This window comes from Thunnus albacares, chromosome 13 (assembly GCF_914725855.1).
Source record: "Thunnus albacares chromosome 13, fThuAlb1.1, whole genome shotgun sequence".
Lineage (NCBI taxonomy): Eukaryota > Metazoa > Chordata > Actinopteri > Scombriformes > Scombridae > Thunnus > Thunnus albacares.
The window spans coordinates 6,398,417-6,410,966 of record NC_058118.1 but is presented as its reverse complement, the minus strand read 5'-3'; the positions used below and the strand labels follow the sequence as shown (position 1 = coordinate 6,410,966).

Genomic DNA, 12,550 nt, shown 5'->3' with positions numbered 1-12,550 from the left:
GTATGAATTACCAGCTCTGCTACAAATCCATTTCTTCTCCTTGATAGATATGAAATGACTAAACTAGTCTTCTAAACCTGCGCTATCTATCTCAATGCCATTTGTTATCAGACACAGCACCATATGACTAACATGGTCTAATGGCCTGATGCACCACTGGGACAACTGAAGGGTTTTAAGCGAAGTACTACATAAGTGTCAGATATTAAATATTTCACCACTGATTTACATCAAAACCACACCTGTTGCTACATAATGGACACAAAGCTCTCTGGTACATGGCTTGAACAAATCCATTTCAGGAAGATTACGGGACTAAGCAGAGAAAAAAAGGGGGTACTGAGGCTGTGAAAGCTTGAAGAAACAGCTGGCTGAAGCACTGGAATGGCTCTTTAATCCTAATAGCTTTTTGGCTGCAACCTAATATTCTCTTCCTGCCCCCTCTTTTATTGGACATGTAAGGTCCTTCCTTGAGCAAATCCAATACCTCAGCCTGCCATCGCTGATAACCACTGGAGGATGGAAAATGACCTGTACCGACTGAATAAGAATAGGAGATCAGGGTTCAGATCTAGAGCTGGATGAGGGGGTTCTTGGTTGTCAGTTGTTCATAAATCAGCTGGTAGGGTTTATTCACAAGCCTCAACAGATTTCACAGATTTCATTCAGTTGTAATAAAGAAAATTAATCAGATCAATCAAGTGGTGAGTTATCCTCCACAAACATGACTGATCATTGCTTTACTGAAAAAGTAGAAACCGTATAGTAAACATGAAGCCTTGATTCTGGTAATGCTGCTGTTTTCAGTAGAATTGCTGACTTCCTCTGGGAAAAAGACTGAAAATTACAATTTACTCCTTGGATTATAGCAGGCCAGCAAAGGTCTCAAAACTCATCTTGGTTTAATAGTTCTCATTTCAAATCATGTTCTTAAGCTGACACCTGTGGCTGCTCTAACTACAGCAGTTCAGTTCACCAAACTGAGGCACACTCACTGAATACAGATAAAGCAGAATGTAATATACTTATATAGAATTTACTCACTTTTCCGCTGAAGCTCTTGCGCTTGTCTGAGAGGGTCTCTGGGGCCATAAATGCAGGAGTGCCAGCTGTGCCGGACAACAAGGCATCGTTGCCCTCAAACTGGTTGCTGACCCCGAAGTCTGCTATCTTCACATGACCATCGTCTCCCAGTAACAAGTTAGAGGGCTTGATGTCCCGGTGGACGATCTTCTGGTAGTGCACTGAGGAGAAGAAAGAGGAAGTTAATCGTGAGGTTTTTAGAACTACAACTTCAGAGCTGCCATGATGCCACCAGATGAACTACATCCTGATGATTAAGGGACAAGCTGAAGTAGTACCTAAAACGGTTACCACTTCCTGATAAGTCATCCTCTAGAAAAGGGTTTATATGGTGCAACTAATAGCTTTATTAATGGTTAATAAATCATTTTCTTTTACTACAAAAGAACAGGTTGCCAGGTTCCCTTTGGCTGATGTTTATTCCTTCTATTTGGTAATAATGCAGTTATAAATGTTGATAATACATTCATAAATACTTTTTATGAACCTTTAAGTCTGCAGTTACACATGCTAATAATTTGTTAATGATTTGTTAATAAATGGATTTTGGTCCAGCTTCTCTGTAGGTTTTTTTGGAGGGTATGTGGTCTATTGGAGGGTCTTCTTGATGAACTAAAGAGCTAAAAAGACAAAGTGTTCTGCTGGAGGTTTACACCTAACATCAAGGGGATTTTTACAACCTTGCAACCTTTAATAATGGCTTATGACTGATCTTATTAGAAAGGGTACCTTATTAGAAAGTGGTGCTCTAAAATGTAAAGGATTTATTCTCTGAGGAAGCCTCAATGTGCCAAGTTCATGTCATGGCAATCTGCAAATTAGATTTTTGCATTTCTCTTTCTCAATTATCCTCTGGGGAGCATTATATCTACAACCAATTTCATGGAAACTGGGTCATTTGTTGGTGAGAAACCTCATCGTGAAGTGAAATGGTGCTAGATGAAAGGTCAGGGAACACCAAAATCATTAGTAATCATGCTGTGGGGCATCATGAATATCCCCAGCAAATGTGAGGTTTAATCTGCCATCAATTGTTAAGATTACTTGCAAGAAATCAGTAAGGACTAAACTGTTGCAGACACACCAACTGGCATTTTTTCCATCTAGTGTGTAATATGAACACAAACACTGCAATGAGCTGCATGTAAGTTGCACTATAAGAGAGCAGAGTGCATTTTTAAACTAAATAGTACAGACTCAGAGGGATCTCAAGTTTCTGCAAAACAGCATGTGGGAGAGGTCATGATTCTGACACTTAAGAAATCACTGCTTTGACCTCCGTCTGATTGCTGCAGCATAAGAATGATGAGAATACTGTGAGCTTCAGTTCATCTCAGACTGAAAGTTAAGTACATCTTTAAACCTTTATACTTAACAGCCGTCTGAAGCTAAGCTCTGGACACTTCACTGATTGGATAAGTGGTGCCTTCCTGTCTGAGGAGGTCTTATTAAACATGAGGTACTTGACTTATTAAAGGTCTTGGGAATTAAACATCCTCATTGCTAATAATACCCAAATTAAAAACACACATCGACAATGACCTAAGGAATTACTAGTAATATTTCACATTAGACTTCATCAAGAGCAAATCAACACACTGTTTACTTTGGGAATTTGCAGTCACCAGATTTTGTATATGAATACAGTCCAAGTGATGTTTTCTTCAGAGTCCAAGGTTGTACTTTTCAAGAAAGTCCACAATAAAAGCCAAATGGTTACAAAAAAGCTTTTCAATCAGAGGAGCCTTCTTCATCTGCCCTGCTAAATACCTATGAGCAGCAAATTTTATGTAGTCCACTCTGAACTGGACCTCCTTGGGATCAACAAAATATAAATAAGTATTTGACATGTTTCTGTTGCACATACTTACTGCTCTGTGTGGTGTAGGCTCTCAAACATGAAAATGTGAAAATACCAAAATTGAATTGCGATTGTTCCTATGAGTCTCTGCAGCCTTGTTTTCAAGATGGGCCGCAAGGCTCAGAAAGAGGCAGCATTGATCCCTAATCATTGGTCTCATAGCCTGGCGAAATTGATCTACTACAGCAAATGAGCACACAGCTTAAGAAAGACTTTCATTGAACAGAGGCTCGATGCTGATGAGGTGGACAGCAGCACAACTGCAGCCAGACCCTGAGGGCATGGAAACAGAGGGTCAAGGACACTCTGGCCCTTTGCACTTTTAGATAGAAAAGAGAAATCCTACCAGGCCATTCCATTTTTTAAAGAGTAATGACAGAGCAAAACAGAAAACCCTTAACGCTTTGAGTATCATAATGGGTACGATAAAGAGGGAAATCTTCTAGCCACTAGAAACACTTCCAAAACTGCATGCAGGAATTCATCTCTAAAATGTGTCTATTAGTTTCATTTTGAGCAACATTTCACATATATGTTTTATAAACTCAAAGACAGGCATACTTCTGCATCATTCTCCCCTGTATGCTGCCTCCATGCTAGAGATACTCACAGTACTCGATGCCCAGTATGACGTCTCTGAAGTATAACCTCGCCTGCTCCTCTGATAAAGGATTGTCTGCTGGCACCTCCATCACTGGACTGCAGATCCACGCAAGCAGACAGATAGTCAGGCAGTGTAGAAAACACACACAGACAGAGAGGCAGACAAATCCATTGATTATGTGTATCAGTTGTTTTATTAATTGCACTGACCAAGCGTCCTGATCAAACATCACTGATACTCAGCCTCTTACAGCACCAGAAACAGCTTAGTATTTGTTTGGATCAGTGTCAATAGATAAAATACTGTGTCACAAGTCCAAACAGCTTCTAGAAAGACAGTTGGGCTATAACTCTGTTGTATCCTCCAATCTTTCATTATGCATCAACATCAATATTAATATTCTACAATGCTGTTCTTCAGTTGCCTGGTTTAATTGTCCTTAAAAAAGAAATAAATTGATACTATTCCTACAGCTACTGTAGCTGCAATTCTTATACTACGTTTGTACTCTTCAGAGCTGCAACCATTATTCGATTAATCGATTAGTTGATTGAGTCGGTCAACAGAAATCTAATCTGTTAGTATTTTCATAATCAAATAGTCCTTTTAGTCATTTTTAAGCAAAAAGTCAAATGTGAGGATCTGATGATTGTCTTTGTCATATGTGATAGTAAACTGAATATCTTCGGTTTTTGGACTGTACTGACTGGACAGACAAAACAAGACATTCAAAGTCACCATTGGTTCTGAACATATATATATTTTTAAGTTAAATGTATATTTATATTAATTGTATATTTTTAAGTATTTTCTGACATTTTATAGATGCTCATGAAAATAATAGTTAGTTTGCAGCCCAAGTACACTTAGGCAGTGTAAATTTACCCAATGCTGTATTGCCAAAGGCTACCTAAGGGCCGCCAACTAATGATTAATCACTTGATTATTTTTTTCAATTGACTAATCCTTCCATAGTCTATAAAATGTAATAAAACTGTGGAAAAATCCAATTACAATTTACCGGAGCCCAAGGTCACATGCTCAATTTAATTAATTTAAACAGAGAAAAGAAATGAAAAACTAGCAGCAAAGCAGCTTGAAATTGGTGCCCAATTTAAACAATTAATCGATCTTCAAAATTTTGGGGAATTATTTTATGGCTCGACTAAAACCCACTTCAGCCTATAGTAGCAGTATTTGCTGTGATAATAACATAGTAGCAGTAAAATCAATCTAATATTAGTGACATTTGTACCATTGCAACATCAGTGATACAAATATAAGTATTGTTGTTAGATGTGGTAGAATCTGTTGTATTATTCCAAGCAGTATTAGTATTAGTAGCTGTAGTAGTAGAAGTAGAAGCAGTAGTAGTATTACCACCACTTTGAAATGCATCTTATGTATGTGAGAAGCAGTATAAAAGAAAAATAAATTATTACTAGTAGAACTCAGATCAATAGAACCTGTATTAATCACCTCAACTGTCTATCATCTTCCTGCCAGGAGCAACAAGAGAAAACAGTTGATCTCATTATGTAAAAGCTAACAAATAGAGCATATCTTCCAATTAAAAAGGAGGCTTATTTATGCAGTGTTATGTGACGTAACACCGGCTGCCCCCCTACCACCCCCATTTTCTTATAATAACAAAAGGTCTCAGATCATTAGATTATCACAGTTTTTTAGTGGTGTGGGAAGGAACAGCTCGTGCATCAGGCCTTGAAACATTTACAGGGATGACTGCTACCGATAATAGCTGTGAAAACCTAAGAACATTATGAAACCCTTTGAAGACTGGGATGGAACAAACACCCGCACTGTTTTAGCGAGGAGTAATGAAGAACAGCAGATACCGAGGGAGGGACAGTGGGATGAAGAAATGAGGAGGTGAAGGTAGAGGAACAGAAGGGATGAGCTTTAAATTATTTAAAAAAAAGGACATGTTCTCTACTCACCCCTTGCGCATCAGCTCAAACACTGTCAGAAAAAAAGAGAGAGATAGAAATATGAACACATGAAACCAAAGAACGCATTGACTCATTCATGCAAGTTTGACCACTGCCACTTTATTGTCAATAACACTAAATGTGCCACATTAAGCATGTACAGAGTTTGACGTGTCCCACTAACAGGCATGTTAACTGTGACCTGGCACTGCTGATGGAAGGTTTCTGCATAATGTGTGAGCCTTGGAGTGATGTGGAGGGAAGCCAGAAATGATCTGAATTATGAATAAGTTATATGAACACTTGTTGGTGGCATATGTGCCGAGTGCCAAAGGCTGCGAGAAGGCAGAAATAGGGTGAAAGGGAGAGAGAAAGGGGGATAAGATTTTGAAAAATAAAATATGGTCTGCATACCCATGTGAAGGTTGTCCTCTGCAGGATCATCCAGCACCTGCAACGTTAACATAACCATCATGAACGGAGACTTTCTAGTAACAGCACAAGTGGGTGTGAACTTCTTTTCTTTTTTCAGTGTATTATTTATTTCCTTTAACTTGCTGAAAGCAGTTTGCAAAAATGGTTTTACAAATGCAACCACAGAAATGAGACACACATACAAAAGGGTGTAGAGGTAGAGAAAAATGCAATCAAAATAACATGTAAAAACCATAAAAATTCATAATAAAAACAAAAACAAAAAGCTGCATAATTAGATAACATTCATTCTGGTCATTTCATGGGCCTAAGACATGATTTCTAATAAGTCGGTGCCATTTTTCAGTTTATAGGCAATTTTTACCATCTCATACACTGCCTTCAACCTCTCTAATACTTCCTGTCAAATTCTCCTGTAGAAGGTGGATCCTCGCTGATCTGTAACCAAAAGAATATTTAATACGTATGATTGTCTACAATCTCCGTGGATTACTCCCAGTACTGTTGTTTTAGGGTTCATTTGCAAAGTTCTTAAGCTTGGGACACGACCAAAAAACATGCAGGCAGATTATTTGTTCCTCCAGTAGTCTCCTGCTCCTACGGATTTATTTCCTGTTAAAAAATACCTGTTGATAATTTTCCAATTTTCCATATTCTTTTTGCATGTTTTTTGCATTGGTAATGACACATATTTTTTGTCATGTTCTCAGACTCCCTTTTATCTTTCATTTGCATACTGTCTTGTGCCATACTGGCAATAGCTTGATATAATTTTGTCGCTTATTTTTTATTAATTCCTCTATTCTGTTTATCAATTATGTATTCTTCAATAGGTGATGGTTGCCTTTGAAGTAAACATGACACTTCCTCACAGGAACATTCAAAAAGTTGACAGTTTGCATTCAGGGCCAAACATCGAAGAATTTAAAAGTCTCTCCTTCCTTGAAATGGACTAAAGCAGAGTTATAAATGAACTGTGATGACAGCAGCCTTGATATTTTAAAAACTGGTTGAAAACAACCTTTTGGCTTTTCTTTGTGCTCATGTGAAAGCTGCTCAGAATTCTTCACAGTTAGGACAGTTCCGCAACGATTTGTGCAAATCCGCAACTTTGCAGTCGATGGTTGGCTGTGTTAATGAAAACAGGTGTTCCCACTGGACTGCAAAGCCCGTGCTTTGCTCTGCAAGACAATCGCTCACAGCTCCAACAAACCACAGGATGCATGCATCTGTTTAAATACAACATCCTGGTGAATGTAAATGACCACAGTGAAGGTAAATGTCTGTCAGGGACACACAGTACTGGAAAAACAAGGGCAGGAAATCACCTCTAAAGCAACAGGAACACTATTTACTCACGTCAATTTTAACAGGCTGTGAATCAGTCAATAGGTGAATGTTTGCTCATACTGTCACTTAAATAAACACTGTTCTTTTTGCATTGCACATTGTTTTTCTCTCTTTGTTCAGAGTAAAAGTACAAAAAGCTATAAACAGTAAATGAGCTGTTGTTGTGCTGAAAGTGCAAACCATTAGCAACCTAGTAATTTTATTTGTAGCTGTTGACTAATGCAGCGACTAAGACGCATTAAAAGGGTTGATTTGATTGTTGATTTATAGGGAAATAGAAAAAACTGAGTTTGGGATTATAATAAAAGTGTTACTCTCATAACATCTGCATGACTTGGTGAATATTGGGGCAGTTATACTGTCTCTTCCCAGCCATCTGGGACAAATGGCCATATCATTTCCATCAGTTTTAATCTGTTCCACTTGGCGTGGGCTTTAATGTTTCAAAACGAGGGAAAAAAAAAAGTCTACCCATAATTAGATGGACTGGACTGCAGTCTCACAGGAATCAGTTGGATACTCATAATGAATGTGATCCCGACCAGAGCACAGCACAAGTAAATGGATGAACAGAGAGAGAGAGAGAGAAAGAGAGTGAAAGAGAGAGAGAGGCCACATATGCCCATTATGAGAGTGAGAGCGAGGGCGGACAAAGCGGGGAAGAGATGAGTGTGTGTGTGTGTGTGTTCACTGCTTGAGTGAGCACACAGGAGCAGAAGTACTTGACTTTTACTTAGAAACTAAAACTTTCTTAAAAACTAAACATATTTCTGGCACACTCTACACCCAAGCAAGCCAGACAGTTTTCCTACCGGCTGACTCCCTGAGCTTAACTCTCAACCATGGTGGCGGTGCCCCCGCCATCTGGCCAAGATTGAAAAACACTCTGATGATATCGCGAGGGAGCGGCGGGCATCTTGAGTCACGTCTTCCAAATCGGCTCTCATCTTTCATAAACAACCGCCTCTGTAGAGACTGAAAGTCTATCCATCTTCAAAATTTCACAACTCAGTTTGCCAGCGTTGGCTGTTGAGAATAAAAGAGTCCGTTTGTCAGGTGGAAGCTTTGCTTTCTCCAGAATATGTCACCTAAAAATCCTGAAGGTCCAGCAACAGAAGTGTGATAGATGTGCTGGAGGCTAAGCCTATCTCATTTCTCCCACCTGTTTCCTGGCAGCACAGAGTTTATCCAGCTTTTTGGTCTGACAGAAACTGATGTGACATAAATACAAAGCATGAGTCAGGGTATACAGCAAGAAAGGTTATCTGGAGACAACGCTGTAAGGGATAATCCTGACCACAATGAATTTAAAACCTGTTGTGGATGTCCACATGATGCTATCAGAGAGCCAGTTATGATGTGACACATATATCTACTGCAAGATACCATTCTTCTTCATTTAACTCCAAAGATGAACAAAAAAAGTTAAATGGAAAATAAAGTGTGGAAACACTGTCTATTGAAGAGGATGTATGTATACGGCGATTCATATAACAAGAATGAGAGTCCTCTCACAAGCTAGTGGCTCTGTGAGGCTGTGCGTTAAGCTAAATGCTAACGTCAGCATGCTAACATGCTCACAATGACCATGCTTATGTTTATGCTGATGTTTAGCAGGCAGAATGTTTACTTTGTTCAGCATTTTAGTAAAGTCTGTTAGCATGCTAACATTTGCTAATTAGCACTAAATACAAAGTACAGCTAATGGAAATGTCATTTGTTTTGCAGTTATTTTGTCAGAAACCAAAATATCAGACAAATTAAAATTTTGGCCTGATATGGTGCAAGATGAAAAATCCTGGGGTCACCAAATTTATTAGAATTCATCCTGAGGGGGCTATGAGCTTTCCAATTGCTGCAGAGGCTTTTTTTCATTAAAAACTACAAATGGTCAAACTCATGGTGGAGCAAGAAGAAAAGTTAGGGGATCACCAAAGTCTTTTCAATGCATCCTCTGGACAACATGGATTACTATACCAAGTTTCAAGAGTTTCCCAGTTGTTGGGACATTTCACTTAAAAGTAAAAATGTGAACCTAATAGTACACTAGAGAATAAGTCAGGGGATCATTAAAGTCAGCATATTTCATCCTTTGGGGATCATGAATATCTGTAAAAATTTTCACGGTAATCCATCCAATAGCTGATGAGCTATTTCAGTCTTTTCCATTATAAAATGTTTATTCAGAGAACCCTCATTGAACTCTAATGAGGTTAACATTGATTGCTGCCCAAACTGGCCAGATTCCAGGATCACTTCATTTGTGAGTGTAATAGTCACTGATGAACTGGTTGGATTCTGAATACAAAAGCAGCAACTACCTTTTTGTGTTCGAAAATAGCTATGAGACAGAAAACAACTCTCACCTCCACCAGCTTAACAATGTTGACATGGTCCAGTTTTTTAAGGATGGCAATCTCTTGGTATACCCTTTCCAGGGGTCCTAAGATTTTGGGCTGCTCTCCTTGGGCTGCCTTGGGTCCTCTTGGGGGCGGACGACCTGCAGACCACCACACAAACCACATACCATTTGAATAATGGATTCATTCAATCATGATTAGACTTGACAAGGAGTCAGGTACAGATTTTTCTCTATGTTATAATGTGAGCAACGAGAAAATTCCAGTTTTAAAAACTTGAAGGCATTCCAACTACAATTATTTTTAGACAAATGGCAGAGTGCCTGCACTGACATAAGAAAATATTTCACAGTTGAAAATTACTACTCTCAGTATCTGGGGCATTGAAGATGAGTTTTAAACCTGTTTTAAATGAGTGTCAGGGACACTAAGAATAAATGGGCTAATGATGTCATCACGGTTATCCCGACTTGGGCTTGAGACTTCACATTTTTAACAGAAAGTCTGCATTACAAACTGGGGGTGTGAGGTTTGTTAGAAGTAGGCTATTGGGTTGCATTATTGGAATTTTTTTTTTTACGTAAGAGTATCTTGACCTCTGCTGCATCCACTTTGAACATTCCCCCCCCCCCCCCCCCAACTTTATGCAATACTGAAGTGCAATACTAAATTGTGATCACTATTTTGAGAACTGTTTCCCTTCACATTATGAATAATTCTGCAATGCCCCTGCAATCTGGCACAGAGGATTTCACTTCTTTGTAGCTCTGGTAGCTGTCTCACACTGCTTTGAAAAGTCACACATCAATGTGAGACTTCTTTTGTAATATGGCACACTTTCACAGCAGTGTTTGTAACTGCAGCTGTGTTACTCCAGAGGTAACATCCTTTGTAAACACTGACACAGACAGTGATGTGCATGAGTGTCTGCAGGGTCATCTCTTACCTGTTTTGCTTTGTTTCGTGGAATTTTAGTTGTGGTTGTTCTTTTGTAACTGATCGTTGATAAGTTAAATCTGGATAGACACATTTTTCTCAGGTTTCCTGTTTAACGGAATAGAATCGGATAGAAATAATAATAGAATAGAATAAATTAGGACTTACGTGGAAAACCACACTGCTTCATTAATTTCTTCTTGGACACCACTTTCATGGCCTAGGAAAGTAGAAAGTAATTTAAGTCACATAGCGTGAACACATACAGGTAACAGTAAAGATAAGTCAAGAGAAACATTCATCAGTTAAGAAATAATAACCTATGTGAACATCAAAAATAAAATAAAATAAACAACTGGTTTATATGCAACATAAATGTACATGTAAACCATCTCAAAGCAGAGAACTTTATCATCAAATAATACAATAAAACACCTTGAAGATTTAACTAGAACCATCATTGCTGATACAACTTACAGCTGTGTCCTAACATGTGCCCACATCAAAGTGGTTTGTTATCTATGTTATTATCACTTGTGAAAGCTCAAGGGAGTATCTGAATAGATAGGTCTGAGGCAACTGAATCTTTTGTGGAAAAGAGACTCTATTGCTTTCTCAGGGACAACTGTGTGTGTGTGTGTGTGTGTGTATGTGTGTGTATAAGGGGGACCAACTCAAAGTTGTAATGATGTCTCTTATGCAAAGGGTGGAGAGAGTGTAAATAACATTAACTGCATATTAGACATTTCTGTAAAACACCAAAACTAATATTCTGTCAACATGACTTCCCTCATTATTAATTCATGGTAAGCTGGGACATTTTTTGGTGATGTACAGCTCAGTAGTTTCGTTTAACTGTGGTCGCCATGGCTATGACTGTGCAGAAACTAGGTTTGGCAAAAAAGCAGTTCCTCCCTGGAACACAGTTTCCATGGTGTACTGTCTGTGTGTGTATGTATGTGTACTTGTGGGATGGTGGTTAGTGTGGGGAAATAAAGCGTCTCTCAGCCACACAGTGATCAGATAGTTAAAAATTGTCCAGTAACATTCAGATTTATTGCAGTTTTCCGTTGCAGGCCTACAAGCACTTGACAGTAACATTAATCATGACCATGCTCTATGTTTGGAGTTCATTAAACTGTCTAGGATTGGTGGTGGAGCTCCAGTAAATAGCTGCCATCTCAAAAGCCAAATTCTCACTTTGTAGGCTGGTGTAGGTGTATCATTGCAGTTTTACTCACAGTTAATGAATTTGACTAAATATAAAACTGGGAAAGACTTTGGTAATAACTGTGGACACTGTGTAAAAGATACAGTCAAAAGGTAAAGTTGTGATTATGCGGTACTGGTGAGTGGTGTGTGATGTTGATCAAAGGCAGGCAAAAACAAGAAAGCCGCAAACATATTTTGCAGGAGGTGGAACTGAATTCTTCAGCACTCTAATCTGTAGACTAACACGTCTAGTTAGGAACATGCATCATGTAAACATGATATCGATTGATGTAATTAAGGTACTTCTACCTAATACTGAGGACCTCAATATTGGGTAAAAATCATAGCCTGTATATAAAAGATAAAAATGCTGGCGTTTAGTGGAAAACACAGCACGTACTCTTTTGTGTCTTATAATTAAGCACTATCTTAACACCTTATGTGAAAGCTTTGCTTCACAGTTACATGTGCCTGGGTTTTGTTTACTATATATGGTGATGATGATTCTCTGAGTGTTAATCTTTATCTGAAAATCTGGGTTCAGAACCATCTAAGGCGGGAAATGTCATGATATGATAAGAAACATGTTTGCTTTTCCTGGGTGTGTGTTTTTGTGTAGACTGCTGTATAAAAACTAGACCAAACAGAGAGGCTCTTGCTCTCAGCCTAAGGCATATTTTGTTACAGGCTGAAGCCCATTTGCAAGTGTTTTGAATAAATAACACAGAAAGACATTCTCTCTTTGTGAGTCTCTTATTGA

General features: G+C 38.6%; 1 protein-coding gene across 2 annotated transcripts in view; it reads right to left on the bottom strand.

Annotated features, from left to right (window-relative positions):
* Nucleotides 1–12,550, bottom strand: part of camkk1a (calcium/calmodulin-dependent protein kinase kinase 1, alpha a) — a 62,395-nt gene that overhangs the window by 13,163 nt on the left and 36,682 nt on the right. For both annotated transcript variants that reach the window (XM_044370058.1, XM_044370059.1), the window contains exons 5-10: nt 10,747–10,798; nt 9,649–9,782; nt 5,912–5,948; nt 5,507–5,528; nt 3,555–3,643; nt 1,045–1,244 (exon numbers count right to left, since the gene is read on the bottom strand). In XM_044370058.1, coding sequence (XP_044225993.1) covers nt 1,045–1,244; nt 3,555–3,643; nt 5,507–5,528; nt 5,912–5,948; nt 9,649–9,782; nt 10,747–10,798 — 534 coding nt within the window. The remainder of the gene's footprint in view (nt 1–1,044; nt 1,245–3,554; nt 3,644–5,506; nt 5,529–5,911; nt 5,949–9,648; nt 9,783–10,746; nt 10,799–12,550) is intronic.